Below are 26173 nucleotides of genomic sequence, written 5' to 3' on the forward strand. Positions count from 1 at the left end.
ACCTATTAGCAGTCACACCCCATTTCTTCCTTACTTGCTTATCAGCAAGCAACTACTTACTTTCTGTCTCTATGGATTTGTTATTCTGGACCTTTCATATAAATGGAATCATTTGTGACTGGCTTCTTTCACTTGGTATAACATTTTCAAGGTTCATCCATGTTGTGGCATGTATCAGTACTTCATTCCTGTTTGTAACCAAAGGAGAATCCATTGTGTGGCTCTAATGTTTTATTTATCACTCAGAATTTTGACTGGCATACGAAAGTAGGTAGTTGAGTGGCTGTGCCAACTTAAGTCTAAGGTTACTTCACACCCACGTAAGAACACAGTAGAAAGATATCCTCATATTTCAAGTTTTGAATAACTATTATATGCCTGAGTCTGCTATAGCAACTAAATCAGATCTTTTGGCTTCAATAAAAGTTTTGCTCATATATTTGATACAAAATTAAGAGACAAGTGTATTCATCTGAGGCTTCTCTGGTGGCTTTCCCGTTGGCTCAGATGGTGAAGAATCTGCCTGCAATGCAGGAGACCTGGGTTCAATCCCTGGGTCAGGAAGATCTCCTGGAGAAGGAAAAGGCAACCTACTCCACTGTTATTGCCTGGAGAATCCCATGGACAGAGGTCTGTGTTCCATGGGATTGCAAAGAGTTGGACATGACTGAGGGACTAAACAACAACAGCAACATATTCATTTGTAAGGACCATTTTGTTAAACACACTGTAGTTCAAGAATATTTTTCCATGTATACCCCTGTAAGTAGTGTCACCTTGAGCCTGAGATTTGGAGGCTTCCTTCAGTTGTCTGAACCTTGAAGGCGTATTTTACCTGTTGTAATATATGTTTGAGAGTTAGCAAGTCCTATAAAGACTCTCTCCCCATACTTTACATTCTTAACTTTCAGCAACTTGAAGGGAGTGTTTTTATTTATTTATTTATTTTTTGAAGGGAGTGTTTTTAATGTGCTTATTATTTTGGGGCACTCGATGATCATCTGTTTTCTTGCTGGTGTCCTTGACTAATGACTCAATCTATTATTATTCCCGAAGTTCGTGAAGCTAAGAGATTAGACACTTTAAAAATATACTGAAGTTTGACCCAGGTGGGTGGCACAGGGAGGATTTGAATGTCCGTGTTCAGTCCGTGCTGTCCTGGCTCCCGATTTGGAGGCATAGTGAGTTAATATTACTTAGATCCCACTGGGATTACAGAGACCAGCCTACCACACTTTTAGATTAATGAAAGAGTAGAGAGAATTGCATTGTTTTCTGTCTCCCTCAAAAACCAAAATTCCTGACCCTTATGACATGTATGATCCTTGGGAGATATTTCAGGCAAGTGGTAGAGAATTAGTTACTATTTTTTGTTCTTCTCTGGGGACCTTAATGGCATTTATCATCATTCATGTATCTGTGTTGAAGTCACTGACCTGAACTCATGGTCACCCCTCCCTTGATTCTGTGATTCTTTGGCAAGATTCCAGTTCCTTATAAAGACACAGACATTGGTGAACCTTAAGGTTAATCTTAAAACAGTTTTACAGTGACAAAATGTAAAAAATGAATGGTTCAAAGGGGAAACTAACACAAAAATTCTAAAATCTCTACCAGTCAGACAATAGTAAATACATTTTTTCTATCATGGTCATCAAGTACTACTTTAATATTGCAGCAGTTTTTTAAAGTATAACCTTTGAGATGAATTTCATTTTCTTTGGTCCTTTGTTTTATACAACAGGAGAGTCATAAGTTCTTGAGCAAATGTTCAGCCTCTCAGCCTCAGTTACTCATCTATAAAAATGAGTGAGATGATTCTTGCCTCAGAGTTGATTTTGTTAAAGTATAATTAGAGAACATTTAGGAAAATGCTTTGTTACTGAGCACTAGCACCAGGCCTGGTACATACTAGAACTTCTGTCAATGTTTTTTAAACATAAAGACAATATTTAATTAAGGTAAGGTGAACAGACTAGTTAGTTTTTGTGTTTTGTTCTGTGGGATATTGTGGTAACCAACAAGCATACACAAGAAATACCCAGTTGTCCACTTTGTCAGATCTTTTACTGAGGTACCCTGGGCAGATAAAGAATGATACATTCACATATACATTAAAAAAAATTCCCAGTGTAAAAGCTATAGGGCAAGATAGGTTAAGAGGTGTGAATATTGTGTGTTTTTTTACAAGGTAAATATGGGATGTCTGTAACATGACTCTTTTTAACTCTGTATTTAGATACAGCAACTTTTGATGAACAATTCAGAATTCAGAACATTTTTGCACTACAGCATGTTAATGGATTCCTGGAGGAGGAAATGGCAACCCACTCCAGTATTCTTGCCAGGTAATTCCATGGACAGAAGAGCCTGGTGGGCTATAGTCCGTGGGGTTGTAAAGACGTGACTGAAGTGACTGAGTATGTACACATGTGTTAATGGATTAACACAGAAGAATAGGGAAGTAGAATTATTAATATATGCTTTTGACTTTAATGGTTTGATTTTTAAGCTGAAAAGTTCAGGCACATTCACAATATATGGTGGGTAACAATGATTCTTGCCTGGAGTATCTCACTATCCTTCTTTGCAATATTAAAAAAAAGAAAGGCCTCGCTTTTCCCTATAAGCTACAAGGAATGGGTTTCAAGTGAGTGAAACCAGAATTGTAATAAATCTCATTATAATACTATAGAGATACTTTGATATTAGAAAATAGGTTCTTATCTGTTTATTCAGAGCATGTTGTATCTTGCACTGGGCAGAAAGAATGCTAATTGATTTGCTTCTTACTGTTGCTCTACTCTTAAAAAGCACAAGAGTGAAAAATGTGTTTAGGCTTACACAGTCATCTTTGAGCAAGTTGATCTCCTGTTTTTGACCTTCATTCATTCATTTATTCTTTATCCACTCATTCACTCATTGACTCCTGCCATAACTAACTGAGTGCCCCTCGGAGCCTTTAGTGATACTTGAGTGAATATTCAGAGATCCAAGTCCTCAGGAGATTGCAAGTGAGTATAAAACACAATTGAACAAATAATAGCATTATGGTGTAATGAAAGGCCAGTGTTAGGGCCCTTCTTGAGTCCCTTCTGATGCGGCTCCAGCTGCTGCTGCCGCCACTGAGGAGAGTGGAGGCCTTGAATACACTGCATCTTCCTTTTCACGTCCCCATCCCCTCTCCCCAGTCATGAATTCCACCCCTTTCCCCAAAATGTGAACCTCCATTCCTTAAGTCTTGAGTTCTTAAAGGATTCATCCCCAGCTGCAACACTTTTGTTCAATATTCCAGGGGCTTCTACCTGTCCAGTCCTCCTTCCTCTGCTTCCCCTTCATCTCACCAGTCACAGAGTTCCTCTAGTGTGTTAGGGCTTACTTAAGCTTAAAGAAAGGGGGAAACTGAGTGGAAGCTGGTGTGAGACTTTGTGGCAGGGTTCAGGACTGAACAACTCCCCACCTGTGACTGGAATATAGTTTCCTGAAGCATCCATAAAAAGTGTTGTTTGCAAAAATCCTCCTGAAATTTAAAATGGGTGTGTGCTAAATCTGCAGAACAATTCAAATGGAAATGATATCTTTAAGTATTTTGTCTTCCAACTCATGAATGTGATATAGGTCTTGATTTGTTTGGATCTTTATTTAATATTGTTCAATAAGGTTTTATTTCTTCCTACTGAGGTCTTACGTTTCTTTGACATATATATTTTGAGATTGTTGATATTTCTTATTTGTCAAGTACTTTTTGTACTTTTTTAACAATTATGTTTTAAATTTAGTTTGCTTATATATGCTAAGTCTCCCTAAAAGGAAAAAAGAAAGAAAGCTCAGTTCTTTTGTCCCAGAGACCCTTCATTTGAAATTGTATCTATCACAATCTATCAAAATATTTTATTTATTCATGTATTTATTTATACACATACGCTCCTTTCAACTTTAGCAATACTACTCCTGGGACTTTTAGTTCAGTTCAGTCACTCAGTCATGTCCGACTCTTTGCGACCCCATGAATCGCAGCACGCCAGGCCTCTCTGTCCATCATCAACTCCTGGAGTTTACTCAAACTCATGTCCATCGAGTCGGAGATGCCATCCAGCCATCTCATCTTTTGTGGTCCCCTTCTCCTCCTGCTCCCAATTCCTCCCAGCATCTTTAGTCAACCAGAAATAAAAAGCACTTGTTTGTAAGGATATATGTCCATGATGTTTACTACAACATTGTTTCTTTTTTTTTTTGGCAATGTTGTTAGTGAGGGCAATAAATTGAAAAAAGAGTAAATACCCATGAATATGCAGATGATTGAATACCTTAGCTGCTGGCTAGACAAAGGAATATTATGTAGCCATTAAATGGAAATGAATGACAGCTAGTCCAGTAAGCATGAAGTGATTTCCAATGAAGTATTTGTTGAGAGAGAAAAAGAGGAGGAGGAGGAGGAGGAAGAGTGTGTTTTATGATTTTTTTTGGTAAGAATCACACCCCTGTGCATGTGTGTGTATACTTAAAATCCACGTTAAGGAACCTGAACCGCAAGGCCTCATGGATTTCAAGTTCCAGGTTGTAAGTAGAAGCAACCCAGGCCCACTAGACCAGCAGTCCCCAACGATTTGGGCGCCAGGAACTGGTTTTGTGGAAGATAGTTTTTCCCACAGATGGGGAGGGGATGATTTCAGAATGACTGATGCTCTTAACGTTTATTATGCCTCCCCTGATCTAACCGGAGGCAGAGCTCTGGCGGTAATGCAGGCAGTGGGGGGTGGCTGTAAATACAGATGAAGCTCGTTCACTGGTCCGCCGTTTACCTCCTGCTGTGTGTCCCGGTTCCTAACAGGCCACAGACCAGTACTCACCCAGGGGTTGGGGACCCCTGGTCTAGATGAGCCCCACCTAGTATGTTTCCTGGAAGAAATCATTTAAAGGAAGGAAATATCCTATTGAATTTAAGATGATGAAAGTATATAGTGCACAAAACAGGCTGCTGAGAGTATGTTTAAACATAGATATATACAAAGAAGCGGTCCCCTGTCTGCCCATATGTATTTCTCGTCCTCGATATAAGTGGGTAGACTTGTCCTCTGCTGGTTTGTTGTGAAATGCTTGCCCTCAGTCAATAAATGGAGAATTGAGAGTATTGCAGGCAGGCCTGTGAGCTTTGGATTTCAAGTAGCACTGTGATCCTTTGAGTTAAATAAAAAGTTCTTGTGAAATAGTGCATTTGAGTGATTTTGGTAAAAAGTGCACTTGAAAGAAAATCCTCATAACTGCATTCAGGAGATTCACTTTACTTCATACACAAAGATAAATGTGTTCCGATGGTATCAGACTGTCCCTGGGCTGAATAATTACTTTGCTCATCCTTTCTGACCTGCTTATGAACTGTGTTATTCAAAGGGCTGATGGTGGCTTCCATGTTATGTTTTGGCAAAATGCTAGTTCTTCTTTACTGAGGATGTTTAGGTTGTTTACTGACATATCATTCTGCAACATGAGATATTTCTCACTGTATTCCCTCCCCCTTTGTGGAATAAGTGTTCAAGAACATTTTCAACTTGCCAGTCATGTGACAAGCACTATGCTAGGAGCTGGGGATTCAGAGAGACAAGACAGGAGTTCACAGTCAGTGGGCAAGACAAAAATGATATGATATTTTGGGGGGAGAAAAATTATGTGTAGAGGGCTTCTAGGAGGGTGGGGTGTTGAGATTAATAAGGCTGAACAGAGAAGGTGACTGTGAGTTGAGGCCTTGCAGAATGCATAGGAGTTCTCAGGCAGGAGAGTGTAGGGGAGTTGAGAGGAGAGATTTCAGTGGCAAAGAGAAGCACAAAGTCCTAGAATGTCTAGAGCCTGGCCAGTCTGAGGAAAGACAGATATGCCTGGAAGGAGGGTGTGTGGTGGGTGGAGTAGGGATATGTGGAAACCAGGCTTGAGAAGTAGGCGGGGGAAGATCCTGAAAGGCCTTGTTTACCATTTTGAGGAATTGACTTGCCCCATGAAGGATGGGGCTTCCCAGCTGGCACTAGTAGTAAAGAACCCACCTGCCAAGGCAGGAGACTTAAGAGACGTGGGTTCTATCCCTGAGTTGGGAAGATCCTCGGAGAAGGAAATGGCAACCTGCTCCAGTATTCTTGCCTGGAGAATCCCATGGACAGAGGAGCCTGGAGGGCTGTGGTCCCTAAGGTTGCAAAGAGTCAGAAACAACTGAAGTGACTTAGCACGCATGCATGAAGGATGGGTACCTACCTAATGAAGGGAGGGTTGTGGCCAGGCATTCTTCTTCTTCTTTTTTTTTTTTTTAAAACAAAAACGACTTTTATTTCTTTACTTATGGCTGCACTGGGTCTTGTTGCTGCACTTGGACTTTCTCTAGTTGTGGCGAACAGGGCCTATTCTGTAGTTGAGGTCTGCAGGCTTCTCATTGTAGAGGCTTTTCTTATGGAGCATGGGTTCCAGGTGAGCAGGCTTCAGCAGTTGCGGCTCACTGGCTCTAGAGCCCAGGCTCAGTAGCTGTGTTGCATGGGCTTAGTTGTTCCATGGCATGTAGGATCTTCCCGGACCAGGAATTGAACCCCTGCCCCCTGCATTGACAGGCAGATTCTTTACCCTTGAGCCACCAGGGAAGCCCCAGACGTTCTTCTTATGAGGCTGACTCTGGCTACAGATTAGGTGCTACTGGGGGCCGGAAGCCTGGATGGGAAATACTGATTCCTTCATTTATTAGAAGGTAGGCTATGTTCTGTTTGTGTGTTCTTAACTGACCTTAAGAAAAAACATAGAGTCAGTGAAAACATTTTAGGACCATGGACATCAAAGATAGTCCAAGATGGTCTACCAGGGCCCATGTAATCAATAGGAATATTAAATGTTTGAGGTAGAAGTCTTTGAAGTTTCATGTATTTTTAAAAATATATACTTTAGAGATTGGGGATTAGTTATTGGAACTGACCCCTTTTCTAGATTTCTGATACTGTTTATCCTTGTAGGTGATACTCTCTGGAATCATAGGATTAACAACATGGAAGCGACCTATGATACTCCTGGTATGTACTGATCTTATAAATTTTTACCCTTTGTAAAATGTGCTGTTTGTGAAGTGTATAGAGGCAAATTGTTGAAATGCTAAAGCTTTCTTGTTTCTTAAAAAAAGAAGTTAACAATGGACACTATTATCCAGATGTTCTCATAATAGTAAAGTGAGATGATAATTTTGCTATATGTGTGTTTCAAGTTCCAGGATTAGCTCTGTTGTAAAGATATAACAAACACAAAGCAAAGCAAAACTAAACGGCTTACTCTGAACATTCTGATCATACACAGAAGTGGAGGGAATGATATAATGGACTCCCTGTACCGGTCATTCAACTTCAACAATTATCAACTCTTAGCCAGTCTTGAGGAGGTTCTCCACATTCTTTTTCTTTCTCATTCTTTTAAAGGAAATCTCAGCTTCAATCGTGAATACATTATTTTTTATTGTTATAATGTTTTGGTTGGATAATCTCAGAAATTCCTTGCTTAGATTCCCTATATTCTCTCTTTATCACATCTATTATATCTTATCACATATATTTTCATGGCAGTAGAGGCATATATTATTGACTTTGTCCTTTTTTAAGGTATTGAGGTAAAACTCACATAGTATAAAATGCACCATTTTAAAGTGTACAATTCATCCTTTGTTTTTATTTGCTGTGTCCTTTTGATTCAGTAAATGCTATAAAAAATAGACAAATGTGCAGAGAGGCTAACGTACAAGGATGAGGTAGAGGATCTAGGCAATTTGATATGAAGTATAAATAAAAATTATTTTTTCTGTATAGCATCTCTTTTTATTTTTCTCCTACCCATTTCAAGATAGGGTTAAATAATTTTCTAAACGCATTCTGTAAATATACTTAATCCAGCCAGACTGTCCTTCAGACTACTGCTTACAAGGTGATGGGTAACAAATATAAAACTAGTTAAATTCTTACATACAAGGAGGAGGAGAACATTTTAAAATACAATGAGAATAATGGTACTGTGTCTTGAAAAACTAACCTGGAGAGTTTTCAGACCCAGAAGACAATGCAGGCAACATTTTATAACATTTCACATCCCATTTGGTGAAACTTTGCTAATATTTCCAGAAGGAACAAATTATTGATGCAGTATTTTAATATATTAGACTGCAGGATAGGAGAAAAGGAGGCTTTGCATGAATCTTGTGGCGTGTGCTACGTGTGCCTGAGGTTTGTTTTGCAACAACTCTCTAGGTTACAGTCTCTGCATAAAAATTTTTGATGGTGTTCAGTGTTTATACTAGTATTTCACTATACGCGTCATCTTGGCACTGTCCTTTTCCATTGGGTCATTATTGAAGCTCAGTGAACCTCAGGTATTTAAATAAATTAAAATCAGAAAAAAAATTAATATCAGAAAACTATCTATCTAATGCTATTTTTACTTTTAAAATTTCAAATGGTGAAGAGAGTGACTGCTTGTTCTAGATAGATATTAAGAAAGTCCACCTTTTAAAACATTTCTTTCTTTAACACTCTTTTCTTGTGGAAAGTTGCCTTGTGAATTTATTCTGTGAGCTCAAGCAATTTTAACTGAAAATAACCCTAATAAAAATATATTTCTCATCTTCATTGATAAGTATATGAACTTTGTCACAAAGTTGTAACCAGTTTGTGCATATCATGTGCCTGCTTTTTCTGTTTAATATTAAATTAAGTTCATATCAGTAGCTATTATGTTTTCCTGAGCAAGGAGTTCATATGCCTGTCACTCAGAATTGCTAAGTAGCTTTTTGTCATATTTCTATATTACCTTTGGTTGTTGAGTCTGTTGGACATTTGAGCTTCTATGTTTTGATTGTTAAGAGTATGTATTTAGAAGGCCATTTAGTGATTATTCTGAAATGTTAATTAACATCAATTTATAAAGAAGATAATTTAATTGACAGGAATTGTGCAAAGGAAAATTTTGTGAGTATATCAGTAGGTCATTTGAGCCTTCAGTTCAGCTCAGTCGTGTCCGACTCTTTGTTACCCCATGAATCGCAGCACGCCAGGCCTCCCTGTCCATCACCAACTCCCGGACCTTACTCAAACTCATGTCCATCGAGTTGATGATGCCATCCAGCCATCTCATCCTCTGTCGTCCCCTTCTCCTCCTGCCCCCAATCCCTCCCAGCATCAGGGTCTTTTCCAATGAGTCAACTCTTCGCATGAGGTGGCCAAAGTACTGGAGTTTCAGTTTCAGCATCAGTCCTTCCAATGAACACCCAGGACTGATCTCCTTTAGGATGTACTGGTTGGATCTCCTTGCAGTCCAAGGGACTCTCAAGAGTCTTCTCCAACACGACAGTTCAAAAACATCAATTTTTCGGCACTCAGCTTTCTTCACAGTCCAACTCTCACATCCATACATGACCACGGGAAAAACCATAGCCTTGACCAGATGGACCTTTGTTGACAAAGTAATGTCTCTGCTTTTTAATATGCTATCTAGGTTGGTCATAACTTTCCTTCCAAGGAGTAAGCGTCTTTTAATTTCATGGCTGCAGTCACCATCTGCAGTGATTTTGGAGCCCAGAAAAATAAAGTCTGACACTGTTTCCACTGTCTCCCCATCTATTTCCCATGAGGTAATGGGACCAGATGCCATGATCTTAGTTTTCTGAATGCTAAGCTTTAAGCCAACTTTTTCACTCTCCTCTTTCACTTTCACCAAGAGGCTTTTTAGTTCATCTTCACTTTCTGCCATAAGGGTGGTGTCATCTGCATATCTGAGGTTATTGACATTTCTCCCGGCAATCTTGATCCCAGCTTGTGTGTCTTCCAGCCCAGCGTTTCTCATGATGTACTCTGCATATAAGTTAAATAATGTGTATGTGTTAATCAGTTGTGTCTAACTCTTTGCGAGTTAGACATGGACTATAGCCCACCAGGCTCCTCTGTCCATGCAATTCTCCAGGCAAGAATACTGGAGTTGGTTGCCATTCCCTTCTCCAGGGGATCTTCCCAATGCAGGAATCAAACCTGCCCGCCCCCCTCCCAGTGGATAACTTTTTTTTTTCTTTTTTTGCCCCACAAGCATCGCCCTTTGTGAGTTTAGGGAATCTGTGGTTGGATGATTTGAGTGGGAGGCTGTGTTCTTTAGAGAAACCAGAAGTGCCCGTGTGTTTTCATCACAGACCCCAGCTGAGCTGGTCCGAGTTACAGCCCTACCCACCGCCACATCCCACACTCTACCTACGGGGTGTCTTCTGACCCTGGCACAGCCGGGCTGTCCTTCACAGACTAGGACCATCTGTTTGCTTAGCTCCCTCCTCTTCTGGATCTCAGCTCAGCAGTCATTTTGAGGGAGAGATCCCTTCCTGAACCACCCTGATTGAGTGGCCCCTCCTCCATGCCCCTCACCCGGTCCCAACCTCTGAGTACTGGCTCCTCGCTCTGAGAGCAGCCTCAGTGCTTTTCCTGGGCAAACCTCTCCTGTGTCCCCAGTAGATGGTCAGTCAGTTCTGTGAGGACAGGAGTCTCTCCCCAGGACCAGGGGGCTCAAGACATACTTCTTTTTGAACAGTGGGGTTACTCTGGCAACCAATAAGCTGTTTAGGTTCTGGGTTAGTTCTCAAAGTTTCTCTTCTTGTCTTAAATGTTTCTCACTTGTTTTGGTCCTCTGAACTTTGTGTTTACCTGCTTTTAACTTTAGGGGGTTAGCGAGGATTTTGGCGGCGGACTTTGGGAGGGGGCTGGTTGGTCTTTTCAGGGGCTTTCCAGTGGCAAGCTGTTCTCAGGTTTGAGTGGCTGTGGGCACACTGGTCTAGAACACTTGAGCACTTCCTCTTGAGAGCTGTTTGCATTTGTGCTCCTTTTTGTGTTGTTTCAGTGATTACATCAGGTTTATACTGGTTTGAACAAAGAAGGGCTGGTTTGACCTAGTTCCTTCAAACCCTAGTTTTCATGGAAACTCAGAGTTGGAAACTTCCATTCACTGAGTCCTCTTCCTTTTATTGACAAAATACTCAGATGCCAGAACAAAAATACAACGTTGGGAGATACTTTGTGAATGTTTGTATCTGTTTTGGCTATGACTGGAATTAGGATTGGGGTGTGTGTATGTGCATGCATTTGTGTGTGTATGTTGGGGGTGTTCTATCAAAAATACTTGAAAAGTTTCCGTCAAGATCCAACTTTTTTAAAAGAATGGTCTTATTTTTTTTCTAGTTATCATTCATTTTTTCATTCTAATAAAATGTAGATTTTTTAGAAATCATAGATTTGGTGCTGGGAATGACCTCAAAGACTGTTTTACCTAGGCACCTCAGTTGGAAAATGGGAATTGTCTTGGTAAGATAGTTGCAGAATGGGTTGACTGGACCTGATATCTCAGGTAGAGAGCCCCTGTCTCAGCCAGGGAAGTTGTTTTCATATTGGATTTGCACAGCCAGTAATTAAACCATGCTGAGACTGGAATAGCACAAGCTTTAATTGATGGACAGAGGATAGAGAAGAGGGAACCTAGTTCACAAGTCAACTTCTCAACCCAGTTTGGGTGAGAGGCACCAAATGTATAGGAGAGTCGAGGTAAAAGGGAGGGAACTGGAAAGAGTGGAAAGAATACCAATGTGTTATCCAAGAACGTGGTAACAAGTTCCAGGGGACCTGAAACTAACGCAGCTCTCCTTTTCAGTCCTTGGATGGGCTTTTCCAGGTGTGGTCATGGCCATCATCAAGTGTCATGGCGCAGGTGGTTGTGTCCTAACATACTAATGCATTACAGTGAACATATAATGAGGCTGAAGTTCTACTAGAGGTCAGTCTCTGTTTTTCTTTTTTTCTTTGCAGCTTCCTCCTGAAACTTAAAGATTAAGACTCATTGGTTTCTGTTTGAGGGAGTGGAAGGGTCTCACTCTGGGGCAGCAACCTCAGTAACCGGTGTTTTTCTTTGGTGGTATGCTTGGTATCAGTCACCACTGTGAAAGCCCAGTCAGGCATGCTGCCTACAGTTTTGGTTGCTTATGAAGGGCTAATTTGAGCTATAGTTATTTTTATTTTTCTTGTCAGTTTGGAACAGAGGGGATGAATATGACCTTCAATGACTATCAAAGACAGCTTTATTCTCTAGCACCAAGAATGAAGAAGATTCTGCCCGAGTGATGTTCTTAGGTTATGTATGTGGTTTATTCTCAACTGGGGGTCCTGTTGATTTGAACCCTAGACTAAAAATAGGAGAAGTGAGTGAATTGGCTCTTTTTAGAAAACGATCCATCAGTTTCTCTTCTGACTTCAAGATTATAGTATTTAGGGTAAAACCTCATTCCCCAAAGAGCCTCAAAAAATGGCATGCATAAGGTATACAGAGATTTTATTTTCCCTCCGCCAATAGTCCCAGTAGACTAGGTTGGTAAGATGGTCCTTCTTGATGAAACCATTTGGGGATCCAGTTTCTTTCCATCTTATTGTGCCTCACAGGAAGAGTAATGGAACATCCAGACCCTTTTGTCAAAAGAGATTGACAAATTGGCATCACTAGATAGTCGGAAATATACATATAGGTGGGTTATGGTGCAGGATAGGTAGTGGCCCTTTCATTCCTGATGACATAAAGAACAGGAGGGGGGCAGAATACCTCGGCACCGTTTAGGAATCTGTCCATTTATAAAAGGAACTCTGAAGCTCTGGCTTTGTGCAGTTTGGTTCTTTGAAGTCTATTTCACGGTTGTTAATAATTTGGAATGAGCTCCCTGGTTTGAAAGTTCAAGAAACCTGTATTTTAATGCTGACATGTTACCACTAATTATTGGATGGTCTTGGGGAAATCTCTTCATTTCCCATTCTATAAAATGAAGGACTTAGAACACTCTCTTTTAAGAGTCCTTCTAGCTCTCATATTTTAGGTGTCCAAAATCCTCTGTAGTTACCTGATGGTGTTTTAACTTTAGATGGTCATTTTCATCAGGTTTTTATAAACTCCTGCACATAAACTGAAGTATTATGATTGTTTCACACTTGGTATTTTAAAAACATGTTTATTCTTGGCTGTGTTGGATCTTCGCCGTGGCACGTGGGCTTTGCTATAGTTGTGGCTCCTGGGCTTCTCTTGTTGCTGAGCGGGCCTAGTTGCTCCAGGGCATGTGGGGTCTTAGTTCTCCAACCAGGTATCAAACTCATGTCCCCTGCATTGGAACATGGGTTCTTAACCACTAGACCACCAGGGAAGTCCCCACACTTGGTGTTTTAAGGCATAAATATGGAGGGCTTTTCTCACTCTTTAGAATTATTAATACTACTCTCTTGTATGCATATAGTGCATAAGAGTTTACCAAGTTCTTTCATTTACCTTTCTTGTATGATTTCTATGGCAGGTATTATTCTTGTTTTGTAGATAATGAACCAGTGGCTTAGGAGTTAACTGGCTTGTCCACTTCCCAAACAGATGAGCTATTATTAGAAAGAAGCTAGGAGCTTTGATTCCTGGTCCATTGCTTGTTTCATTGTGCTAGCACATCACCTCCTCCATTGGCAAATTAGTACGTATTTCTCTGTGGCCAACAGTGCTGTGTATGTGTAACATAATTTAAATGTTATTTCCTTATTGCTGACTGTCTACTTTTTTTTTTCACGTTCCCGAGTGGCAAAAGCTTAAGGAATTTTGCCCTTGACTCAAAAATACCAGACAGAAGGTGACAAAAGATAAGTTTTGGGGCTTAGTCTTGTCCCTTTCAATCAGTGAGTGGATAAGGAATTTTTTTTTTTGGATAAGGAATTTATCCACTCAGTTTCCTCATCTGTACAGTGGGAAATCAACCATCCCTCAGGATCTCAATGAGGAACAAAGACACGAATGCACAAGGAAACTACAAAATATAAGGTGAGGCAAGCACCTTATGCATTGTTTTTCATCATTCATTGAGAAAATCAATCTCCGAGATCTGATCTCTCAGTTTAGTGTGTAATCTGTGGCAACAAAATATTCATTTAGGTATCATGACTTTACCTAGACTGGGTTTGGGTTTATCTATTGGCAATAGAGCTGTTATTTCTCTGCTCTGATCGCCTCTCCCAGGAGGCAATCAGAAATGAGAAAAAATTGTGCAACTCCTTTCTGGGAAGAATCAAGGCTTTGCTTTACAAAATGACCTAAGCCATTTGATGAGTAAGCTGTTAGTTTTGATAACTGTTTTAGTTGGCTCACAATCTTACCTTTGAGGAACAAGTATTTCTTAGAGCAAGTAGCTAAGTTACTGTTTTTTTGTTCTTAGTATTGCTTACTATACTATCAGAAGAGCATGGCCACTCCCAGAATTAATTAACACAGGGACTGAAAGGGATGTTGGTTTTAATTCTTATCATAAATTTCATGGGGACTCATTTTTAACATCCTTTACGCTCATTGAGCAAGCCAAGAATTTCATCATTTGGAAACCCATTTCCATTGTCACTGCTCACCTAGCAAATCTGCTTGGGTGCTGTTGGGAGGTAAAGATAAAAGCAGCAGCTTCTGGAGTGTGGCTTTTTTTGTAAGTGCCAGCTGAGTACCCTGGAATATGAATTCTTGGTCATCCTGAGGGTGTAGCTCGACCAGTCAGTATGTACATGGTATTACCCTGTCTGTGCTGGAGTGTTTCCAAGTATATTTCAGACACACTGTAGTATGTGTCTGGGTTGTTGAGGGGCCTTCTGACTATCCTGCGTCCAGGCTTTCTGGACCCGACAGACCATAGTGATCAGTTTCTGAATATGACTCTCAGACAACTACGTGAACTGTGACTATCTGGGGCAAGGGAGGAAACCATTTTGAATCATGGAGCATCTTAAAATAGATGTTACATGAAAAGTCATGGTATAATGTAAATAGTATATGGAATAATGGAATAATGTATATGGTGCCACTTGTGTTTTTTCAAAACATCTGGGGAATCATATGTGTGTTTTCAGTTACATGAAAAGTTCCTGAAAAGATGTGTAAGAAGCTGTTGAGAGTAGGCACGTCCATTGAGTGCAGTGGGAATGGGCAGGAGGGAGACTGATTTTCCAGTTTATATCTGCAGAGGATATGTGGATGAAGTGGAGGATGTTTTAGCTTCCCTATTTTCTTTGGGTTCTGGCTGCTGGTATCTGCATATTTAATCTCCATTTTGAGGGTCTGTTTATCTGCCCTTGTGTGTGTCTTGATGAGAGGCAGGACCCTGCCCCCAGCCGGAAGCCTCTGAGGCCAGACGCCTGCCCTCCTGAAGGCTGGGAGCCAGAGTGGGGGCCCGTGACCTCTCTCCACTGAAGCCTCTGCCCAGGACTTGGAAGCTGGAGCTGCTGATGCAGAATAGCCAGGGCAGCTTAGATTTCATCAGGCAGAAGAGGCCACTGGCATCCAAGGCTGGCAGCCAGGGCCCTGGCTTTCCTGTGGCATGACCTTGGTAGAGGTCCCAGCACCCAGGTTCACTTGGCTCTTTCCCGGATTTCTGAGCCTGTCCCTGTGGATTCTGTGAACTACTTGATAGTTTTTATAGATATAGACATAAGAGAATTAGGGAACAGGGCTAGGGTCGTGTGGAATTGGGTCTCAATAAGGATACCAAAGCTTGCCTTGTAGAGCTCTTTAATGAACAGAGAAGAAGAATTTATAAATGGACATTGTGTATTAGCAGGTATTGGTGCATGTTGGTAAAGGGGAAAGAGGGTAGATTTGAGTCAGACCTGGATCTGATAGGGGTCGCATAATTAGGTGTATAATTGAGGGCATAATAAACAAATCACCTCTCTGAGATTATTCTCTATTTCTCTTATGTCTATATCTATAAAATATATTTATATGTGATATGTATACATAATACAGTATATGTGTATGTCTCAAACATATGTATATATGTAACATATATACACACACACAGATACCATATATATATTTCAAGCATACCACTGTGACATTATGACTTTTATAATTTGCTAAGTGCCTTTTAAGAGAAAATAAACCTTTTAAAAAAAGAGGAGCTCATTAACTTTCTTACTCTTTTTTTCTTTTTTTTTTTCTCTTCTTACTCTTATTGAAAGTGATAGTTAGACCTCTGTGCATGTTTGTGAATGCAGTCAGCACCCAAGAGTGACTACATTCCCCCAAATTGACCATTTTAGTTTCTCTCTGATTGTACTGTGCCTGGAGGTTGTCTACATCTCACTAAAGGTGAGTCATGGGTGATGCTTATTCTCTCCTACCTATCTTCCTTTTCTATTTTTGAAATTATGTTTGTTTCTCCTATTGATGGCTTTATTATTTTAAATAATATCATAAAGTTCTGTTTCTTCATCAACTTGGAGTAGTATCTTTTGATTCTCTCTCTTCTTCTTGGCTGTGTGGGTCTCTGTGGCCACTCTTGGGCTCTCTCTAGGCGCAGTGCACGGGGCCTTTTCTCACTGGGGAGTGTGGGCTCTAGGCACGTGGGCTCAGTGGAAGTATGCTTCGTGGGCTTCATCTGTGAAAAATACAATTATTTGTACTTTATTGCAGTTGGGAAGTAATTGTACTTTCATAGACCAAGTTGCCACACGGCATGTGGGATCTTAGTTCCCTGACCAGGGACTGAACCCACATCTCCTGCATTGGAAGGCAGATTCTTAACCACTGGACCACCAGAGAAGTCCCTGATTCTCTCTTTTATAAGATAAAGAAATTAGCAGTTAGCTCTGCCTCTTCCCCCTTCTACCTCCTCTTGATAGTAATACCATTCATTTCCTTTATATAGTCAGTGCGTTAGCATTAACATTTGCTCTTAGAACTAAACTATACCACTTGCATGTTTAAACTTTGTAAACTGTTTCTAAAAGAGTGAAAACCGATAATAGCGTTTATAATGTTTTCATTATATGAATATGGTTGAAATAGGATGTTATAGTTAGATTCTTGCTTTCCAGATCCACTTGAGGCCAAAATACAACTGGTGTCAACAGCTCCCACATTTCAGTGTGTTAGACTATCTAAGGAGGACTTGCAAAGTTTCTGGGTGAAAACCAGTTTTGCAGTCCTTAGCTGATCTCCACCCCCCAGACTATAAAAAGATTAGGGGTTAAAGAGACAAATGTTTGGAGAAAGTTACTGAGTTGCTCTGGCATTGAGTTCCACCTCTGTGCAGGGGAGGGGAGAGGTGCTTAACGGTAAGCAGTGGACAGCCTGAGAGGCGTCTCACAGTGGTTGACTAGACCGGTGTCAGACTCCTGCCTGGGGAATTCGAAGGGTGGGCTGGAGTGCCTTGAGGCTGAGAGTTGGGAAAGACTCTCAGTTGGGAAGACTGCAGTTGGGAAGTAATTGTACTTTCACAGACCAAACCCACGATGCATACTTCGAACTGACCAGAGGGCTGGGGCCCTGTAAGACAGAGTAGGCCTGGGGTGAGCTTATATCCTGCCCCAGAGAGCCCCTTAGAGGAGCGAGCGGGCCACAGCAGAGAGAGGCTGGGCCTGCTCTGCGGGATGCCTATGTTAAGAGAACTGCAGGTTCCGAAGTGGGTATCTCGGAGGAGCCAGTGGAAGCCCCATTCAGCAGTCTCTCTAAGCACCTGCCAGGGCCAGTTGTGAACAGTCGTGGGAACTCTCCTTTCCGCTCACCTGTGTACCCGCTTGGCCTGGCCTGCTCTGGCTCCCTCCTCTCCAGGGTGGCAGAGCTGTACCTGGCAGGCTTCAGGAGAAGTGGACACAAAAAGCAGGGAAACCGAGAAGGTTGTCTCTTTCCCCTGCCGTTCCCACCGCAGGCTTGCTTGCTCCCTACAATGAGAAGATGAGACGGAAAGAAACTGAAATTTAAGTGCGGTTTCAGGTTTTGACGGGGACACAGGTCTGGATATTTTAATTACCAAAATGGGACTTTTTGTGACTCGAAGTACCCGGAGGAGGACTTTTTGTCACTGATATTGTCCAGAAGAATCATGCACCCAGCCTCAAATTTCATCTAAGCGGTCAGGAAGAATTAGCTCTACAAAGTGGGAGCCACCCCACATTGGGGAAAAAAACAAAGTGGTTTTCTGTTGATGCCCATGAGTCCTGCTTGTTCGAGGGATCAGCTGTATTACTTTCTGTAGCACCGGGAAGAAATGATGGGATCTAGAGAGAAGGAAATTTAATCCTGTGTTTAAAGGATTTTAAACTGTGTTTAAGAATAGTTTCGAGCCTCCAAGTCAAATCTGTTATTCTCTTTTATTCTCTATCGTTTGCTTGGTATCATGTCATATTTTAGTTTGCTTCCGTTTTGGACTGTGACTCTGATATGTAGATTTGTGTTTTTACTAGAGTTTTTAAATGATTCTTTTTTCTAGTTGACAAGAAAAGAAAAAGTCACCTAATCTCAGAAGTCATCTAGCGGCTTCTTGTATTTTAAAAATGTGTTATTTATGCGTTTATTTTTGGCTGTGTTGGGTCTTCGTTGCTGTGCACGCTTTTCTCCAGTTGCAGGGAGCAGGGGCTGCTCTCTAGTTGCAGCGCAGGGGCTTCTCACTGCGGTGGCTTCTCTTGTTGCCGACTACCGGCTGTAGGGCTCGCGGGCTTCAGTAGCTGCGGCTCCCAGGCTCTAGAGCACAGACCCAATTGTTGTGGCACGTGGGTTTAGCTGCTCAAGGCATGTGGGGTCCTCCTGGACCAGGGATTAAACCCTTGTCTCCTGCATCAGCAGGTGGATTCTTTACCACTGAGCTACCAAGGAAGCCCTCTTATATTTTTAAATACCTTATGGAGATATAATTGACACACCATAACATTTACCCATTTAAACTGTACATTTCAATGGTTGTTAGCATGTTCATAGATATACACAACCCCCACCACCATCAATTTTACAACATTTTCAGATTATCCCCCAAAGGAACCCTGTACCCATTAGAAGTCACTCCTCATTTCCCCTCAATATTCCCAGCCCTAGGCAACCACTATCTGTCTCTTTAAAATTGCCTATTTTTGGTATTTCAAATAGAATCATATAATATGTGATCCTTTGTAACTGGTTTCTTTAACTTAGCAAATTTTTAAGCACAATATTTTTAAGGGTCATCATGTTATAGTATGTATCAATACTTTCCCCCTTTTTATTGTTGGATGATATTCCATTAATGGAATATCATTAACCACAGTTAATTTATCTATTCATCAGTTGATAGACATTTCCACTTTCTGTCTACTATGAATAATGCCACTGTGAACATTGGTGTTCAAGTTTATTTGTGGGCATGTTTTCATTTCTTTTGGCTATAAACCTTGAGGTGGAATTGCTGAGGCATATGGTATACATTCAACATTTTGAAGACCAGTTTTCTGAAATGACTTTTATTTTACATTTCCATCAGCAGTGCATGCAGGTCTCAATTTGTCTACATCTTTGTCAACACTTATTACTGTCTATCTTGTTTATTGTGGCCATCTTTATGGGTGTTAAGTGGTACTTCATTGTGTTTTTGACTTGATGTTGAGCATTTTTGTGTGTTTACTGGCCATTTGCATGTCTTTGGCTCAGGATAATTCTCTTAGTTGTGATGATGCTATTATGATGAGAATAGCATCATCACAACTAGAGAATTAACCAGTTTCCCTTTGCAAGTTCCTTATCAGATATTTGATGTGCAAATATTCTCTCTCATTCTGTGAATTGTCTTTTGGCTTTTTTGATGGCATCCTTTAAAGCACAAAAGTTTTTGATTTTGATGAAGTTCTTTTGTTGCTATACTGTCATATCTATTAATAAGAAGCCTGTTCTAGCCCATGGTCATGGAGATTTATTCGTATATTTTCCTCTGTGTTATATTGTTATATTGTTTTCACTTATGATTAGGTCCATAATCTGTTTTGAATTAACTTTTGCATATCCTGTATCAGTAGTCCAAGTTCATTCTTTTGCAGGTGGATATCCAGTTGTCCCAGCATCACTTGTTGAAGAACCTGTTCTTTCCTCATTGAATTATCTTGGAACTTTATTGAAAATCCGTTGACTCTTAAGTTGAGTTTTATTCATCTAGCTTCTTAATCATACTCTTTCTGCTAGTTGTTTTATTTCCCCCTTTGGACCTTCTTAAGACTATTAACTTCCTATTCTGGTTTGGATTTAATTGTTTCCTAGATATCCTATACAAATGTCATCTAAATATTTTCTTGATATCATTGGATTAGAGCCATTAGATCTCATGCCTCACACATTCTTTTTTCTTGAATTCCCTTTTCATTTTGCCAGAGAATGTGCTGTGCTGTGCTTAGTCGCTCATTCATGACTGACTCTTTGTGACCCCACGACTGCAGCCCTCCAGGCTCCTCTGTCCACAGAGATTCTCCAGGCGAGAATACTGGAGTGTGTTGCCATGCCCTTCTCCAGGGGATCTTCCCAACCCAGGGAGTGAACCCAGGTCTCCTGCATTGCAGGCGGATTCTTTACTGACTGAACCACCAAAATTTTCATGAAGAATGTGAGGGAAAGGAGCTCTCTAAGAGTTTGAATGCTTGATGTATCTTTGTTTTGCCCTCCCATTTGAATGATAGTTTGGCTGCATGTAGAATTTTGGGTTCAAATGATTTTCCTTCCAAGATTTGAAGGCACTGCTTGATGACTGTTGTCCCTGATGTAAATCTGATTCTTGTTGCTTAGTTGTTGTTCTGTTAGTCGCTCAGTCGTGTCCAACTCTTTGTGACCCCATGGACTGTAGCCCACCAGGCTCCTCCATCCATAGGGTTCTCCAAACAAGAATACTGGGATGGGTTGTCATTTCCTTCTTCACGTTCCTTAGCAGGCGACCTCTTTTTTTCTATCTGGAAGCTTTTAGGATCTTCTCTTTACCTTGGTATTGATAAAGTTTAATTTTCAGAAGATAAAACCATGACTCTCAGGCCAGTACAAAATGAACATGTGTCAGTAACAAGGGAAAATTGGTTCAAAGCACAGTTGAGAAGCTCAGTATTCATAGGTGATGTTAGGAGGAGACTGCTGGGATAAATAGAAAACTGGTAGATATACAGCAGTAAATCTCAAGGTTTTTCTATTACATTGGACAGATTTTGTTTCCATCCTTACCGAAGAAGAATCTACAACTTAAGCTCTGCCTCTCCGGAGTTGTAAAATGGCCAAATAACTGAATAGGTAAATGGAACTCCCAGTAATTTCTTTTGCCCATTTCCAAGTTTCTGATAATTTTTCTGGCAGTCTTCTGAAATAACCTAAAGGTATATTTATATGTGGGTCTTTTTTCCTTCATACTTTTGGACTATTTTTACTCTTGAGTTTTTTAAAATTTGAAGATATATTTCTTTTTTTTTTTTTTTTTAAATTTGAAGATATATTTCTTAGACGGAGGAGTGTGGTAGCTTACAGGCCATGGGGTCGCAAAGAGTCAGACACAGCTGAGCGACTTAACTTTCTTTTTCGACACGAAGCAGTTTCCTATATTATTTCTTTGGTTATTTCCTTCCCTCCATTTGCTCTGCTCTGTCTTTCTAGAACACCCAGTAATCAGATGTTGGACCTCTTGAGTTGAGCTACTTTGTTCCTTAACTTTTCAAAGTCTTACACTTTTTATTTCTTTGTATTTTTCTTTTCTGTTGTGTGAGTGAGCATGTTTTCTCCATGCGGGTCTCCATGACATCTTGGTCCTTTTTTGGGGGCTGTTATGTTTTTGAATGTCTGTTGACCCTTTATTCATTCTAATTATGACTGAAGAACTGGGTTGGTAGTATTTTACTGTTTGTAGTAATTTGTAATAATAATAATAAACATACAAGTGAGATGTATGTATTCATATTAACCCACTAATCCTATAAGATGTTACTAGTATCTTCATTCTGAGGAAACCAAGACACAGAGAGGTTAAGCAATTTGCCCAAGGTCACATAGCTAGTAATAACAGAGTTGGGATACCCATTTTTAGGTGGTATCTCTCTAGAGCCCATGCTCTTAATCACTACCCTTGCTTTTGTGGGTGTGTTTTCACAGCAGGCTTATCTCTTAAGGGGTGGGAGGGTTGCCTGGGAGCTCTGTGCTGCTGAGTGGACAGGCTTTAAAGTGTGCTTGAGTGGGAGGGGGGATCGGGATGGGGAACACATGTAAATCCATGGCTGATTCATGTCAATGTATGGCAAAAACCACTACAATATTGTAAAGTAATTAGCCTCCAACTAATAAAAATAAATGGAAAAAAAAAATAAAGTGTGCTTGAGAGAAGCAGATAATCCTTTTATGCCAAAAAGAAGATTTGACTTGGAGGGACTGTTCCATCAGGAGCCCTGTTTCCCCAGGTAGATGACTCAGTTCTTTTAGAAAGAAGTTCTTTAGTAATAGCTGATGGGCACATGCTTCTGCTGCTTGTTACTTTTGCACCTGCAAAAGCCTCTTCAATATTTTTTTAAAATGTTTTATTATGAAAATTCTCAAACTTACAGAAAAGTTGAGCAAATAACATAATGAGTTCTCATATACTTTCCACTTGGATTCAATAGCTTTTAACATTTTGCCTTACTTGCTATGTTTATATATAAATATTTTATATAGAACTATTTTGAAGTTTCAGATGTGTGGTACTTTACCTCCGTGTGCTTTAGGAGTTATCTCCTAAAAATAAGACATTCTTCTACCTCACCATAGTAACATTGTCATAAGTAAGAAAATTATTTTTAATTTCTTAATGCCATCTAATATTCAGCCCGTATTTAAATTTTCTCAATTATTCCAAAATGTTATACAGTTTTTATTAATCAGAAAAGTTTTCAACTGAAATATGATTTGTACACATTTTTATATGTGCAAGTGTAAAGCTTGATGAATCATCCAAAAGTGAATACTCCTATGTAAGCCTGTTCTTTTTTCCAGAAGTCGGGACTCAGTCAAGTTTCAGTCATTTCAGGGACTATTCTGTCTCTTTAGTCCTCTGTTTTCTAGGATACTCTTTCTGCCACTTTTTTTCTTTTTCCAGAAATTGAATTTGTGAAGAGATAAGTCCAATTGGCTTCTTCAGTCTTCATTCCCTCCCATCTCCTTTCCTCCTCTTCCTTTTCTTCTGTTTCTCCTCCTTTCCCCTCTCCTTCTCCTCTTTTATTTTCTCCTATTCCTCCTTTTTCTTCTTTCTTTGCTATGGAAAATTTCAAATATACTCCTAATTTGTGGGAAATAGAACCACCCCACCCCATACTCATTGCCCAGCTACGCATGTTCAAACTCATCTCATCTACACCCCTAACCATTTCTCTTCTCCGTTACCAGTGTGTTGTTTTCACTTAAATCCCAGCCTTCACAGCATCTCCTCCTTAAATATTTCAGTACATGGCCGGGAGCCCAGCAAGGGCTGTTGACTAGAGCATGAACATGTGACCTCCTCATGTAACAGCCACCCAGCATGGTTTCCGAGAGGGCATGTCTGTGAGGAGTGTTCCAGGAGGCCCATGTGGCTCAGGCGTCTTACCATCTAGCCTGGATGTCCCAGAATATCACCTCTGCTGAGTTCTCTTGGTCAAACAAGTTCCCGTGGGTACTTTCGGATCAAGGGGAGGTGAATTGGGAATTGGACTCCACATCTTTTCCTTTTTGAGACAATTTTGTGATTCTTAAAACCTGGTAAAATATACATATTTAAAATGTTGCAGTGTTAGCCATTTAAAACTGTACAGTTCAAGGGCATTAAGTACCTTGTACAGGTACAGTAGAAGGTACAGTTCAGTACAATGCTGTGCAATCAGCAGTACTCTCCATTTCCAGAACTTTCTCATCATTCCCAATGGAAAGTCTGTATCCATTCAACCAGATCTCCAATTCTTCCAGGGTAGTTACGGTTCTGCTTTCTGTCTCTCTGAATTTGCCGACTCTAGGTACCCCATGTAAGTGCAATCATACATGTCCTTTTGTATCTGGTTTGTTTCGCTTAGCATAGTGTTTTCAAGGTTCGTTCATGCTGTAGTATATGTCAGTACTTCCTTTTTAAGGTTGGATAATATTTCATTGTATATATTAGCCTTCACCGCTTGACGTGAGGAACAGCCAGTGAAGTACAGAGGGAAGGACTTGATGGAAGCCGTCTTTGAGGACTGTTGTCTCTAGGTAACTTCTCTAGAGCCATGATCTTCATTACTGGGGAGTCATAAAGTGTGAATTTAACTTGCTGAACCTTATGAAGCTAAGAGTAGAGATTTCCTGATGGTCCAGCGGTTAAGACTCCAAACTTCCAATGCAGGGGTGTAGGGTTGATCCCTGGTTGGGGAACTAAGATCCCACCTGCCATGCAGCCAAGAAGTTTTTAAAATAAAATAAAATTGGATCTTAAAAACATTTTTTTTTTTTTTAAAGAAGAAGCTAAGATCACAATGTTCTTGTTTCAGTGGGAAAATGTAACCTGGAAAAAGGGCTAGGGGCAGGGAAAGAACGACACACAGATGAAAGGAAAGCATAACAGAGAAGGAAAGTGATGTCTCAAGAGTCATAGCTCTGCAATTTTGTTTAAAAGTTTCTGCTGCCTTTCTTATCTTCAAATCCAAATTTACCTCTGCCACCTTACTCCTGTGGGGTAGAGCAGAACATGATCCTGACTCTTTCACTTTGTTCAAAGAGCAAATCTCAGGGTGTCACATTATCCTCTGATTATTTTGTCTTGAGACTCTCATCAGGATGTTTTCCTCTTAGTCCTCTGCTGCATTGCTGATGGAAACATGTGAATTCAAGGTGACAGCTTCCTCCATTGTATCAGGGAACTGTGGAGCCATACGCATGATGAGTTCACCCCCTTCTCTGCTGATTGCTTAGGTCATGAGAAGAGTCACTTTCCTGAGAAATGAGGGGCATAGTGCTGAAAAGGAGCCCTGGGACTCAGGGGATCCGTAAGAGAACAGGGCGGCGGGGAGGACCCCAGGAAAGGCAGAATTTCCTCTCACGAGCTGGGAGCCTTGAAAGTACCCTGAGATTTGTATTTGTGTGTTGTTCCGTTTGCGACTCCATGGACTGCAGCATGCCAGGCTTCCCTGCCCCTCACCATCTCCTGGAGTCTGCTCAAGTTCATGTTCATTGCATTGGTAATGCCGTCCAGCCATCTCGTCCTCTGACACCCTCTTCTCCTTCTGCGCTCAATCTTTCCCAGAATCAGGGACTTTTCCATTGAGTTGTCTGTTCGCATCAGATGACCAAACTACTGTATTTGCCTGTGTGTGTGTGTGTGTGTGTGTGTGTGTATAATTTATCCTTTGGCCATGGCACACAACATGAGAGATCTTAGTTTCCCAACCAGGGATTGAACCCCGGCCCCCTGCGTGGGCAGTGCAGAGTCTTAACCACTGGACTGTCAGGAAGTCCTGAGATTTGTATATCTTTATCAGGAATTTGCAAGTCTCAGTTGTAATTGTTTTTTGCTCATCTCAAGACTGTTCCAAACTAATGAAAAGTTGTGTCTTTCACTAGTTGGGAGAGGAAGAAGGCTTTCACTCCTGTTGAAAAAGGAATTCAAAATAAATGTTATTACATTTTAGATATTTTATGAAAAGAGAATCTGGGACAACCGTAACATGAACAAATCTGACACTTCAACATCTCTGAGAGGAACGAGAGGAAAGAGAGACAGCTGTTTCTGTTCACAGCAACGAGCCTGTGTTTGGCTTGTTGGCAGGGAGCGCCAGTCTGGACGTTGGTAATATATCTGCCAGGCTTCTGGAAGAAGTTGAAAAGATGTCAAGGGAGTGAAGCCCGGGAGCAGGTTCTCTTGGGATCTGAGTTGATTAAAGGCGCCCTGCAAACCAAGTCAGTGCATGTGCTCCTGAACAGGGTTAAGCCCAGAGGCTGGGCTTTGTGAGTCACTGTGATTTATCGTGTTTTGTTGGTTGCCATGGTGCTGAACAGTCTATCAGAAGAGTCATTTTACTAAACTAGTTCAGAAAGATTTTAGTTTGGCGTCTTCCTTTTTTTCCTCCCCTGGTGTCATTGTGTTGTGTTTAGATAACTTGGCCCTACGAGGGCCCCTTGAGTCTACATCTGTGTATTAAAATGCTTCTCCAAACTGAATTAAAATTGTAAGTGTTAAGAGTCAGGTAAGTGTTTTTGTTCATTGTCATAGGTCCTATGACATTTGTCCTATTAACCGGTGACTGATCAGTGGTTTGGAGCTGGGACTTCTTGTCTCTGAGAACATAAAAGAATGTCAGTCACATTCCCAGCCAGATCACATAATGTTCTTGTTTCAATGGGAAAACGTAACCTGGATTCT

At 40.7% G+C, this 26173-nt stretch overlaps 1 protein-coding gene across 2 annotated transcripts in view; it reads left to right on the top strand.

Moving 5' to 3' along the window:
• FAM189A2 (family with sequence similarity 189 member A2) overlaps nucleotides 1-26173 on the top strand; it is a 74029-nt gene that overhangs the window by 3922 nt on the left and 43934 nt on the right. For both annotated transcript variants that reach the window (XM_043891183.1, XM_043891184.1), the window contains exon 2: nucleotides 6981-7037. In XM_043891183.1, the coding sequence (XP_043747118.1) occupies nucleotides 6981-7037 (57 nt within the window). The remainder of the gene's footprint in view (nucleotides 1-6980; nucleotides 7038-26173) is intronic.

The sequence above is a fragment of the Cervus elaphus genome, chromosome 29 (assembly GCF_910594005.1).
Source record: "Cervus elaphus chromosome 29, mCerEla1.1, whole genome shotgun sequence".
Taxonomy (NCBI): Eukaryota; Metazoa; Chordata; class Mammalia; order Artiodactyla; family Cervidae; genus Cervus; species Cervus elaphus.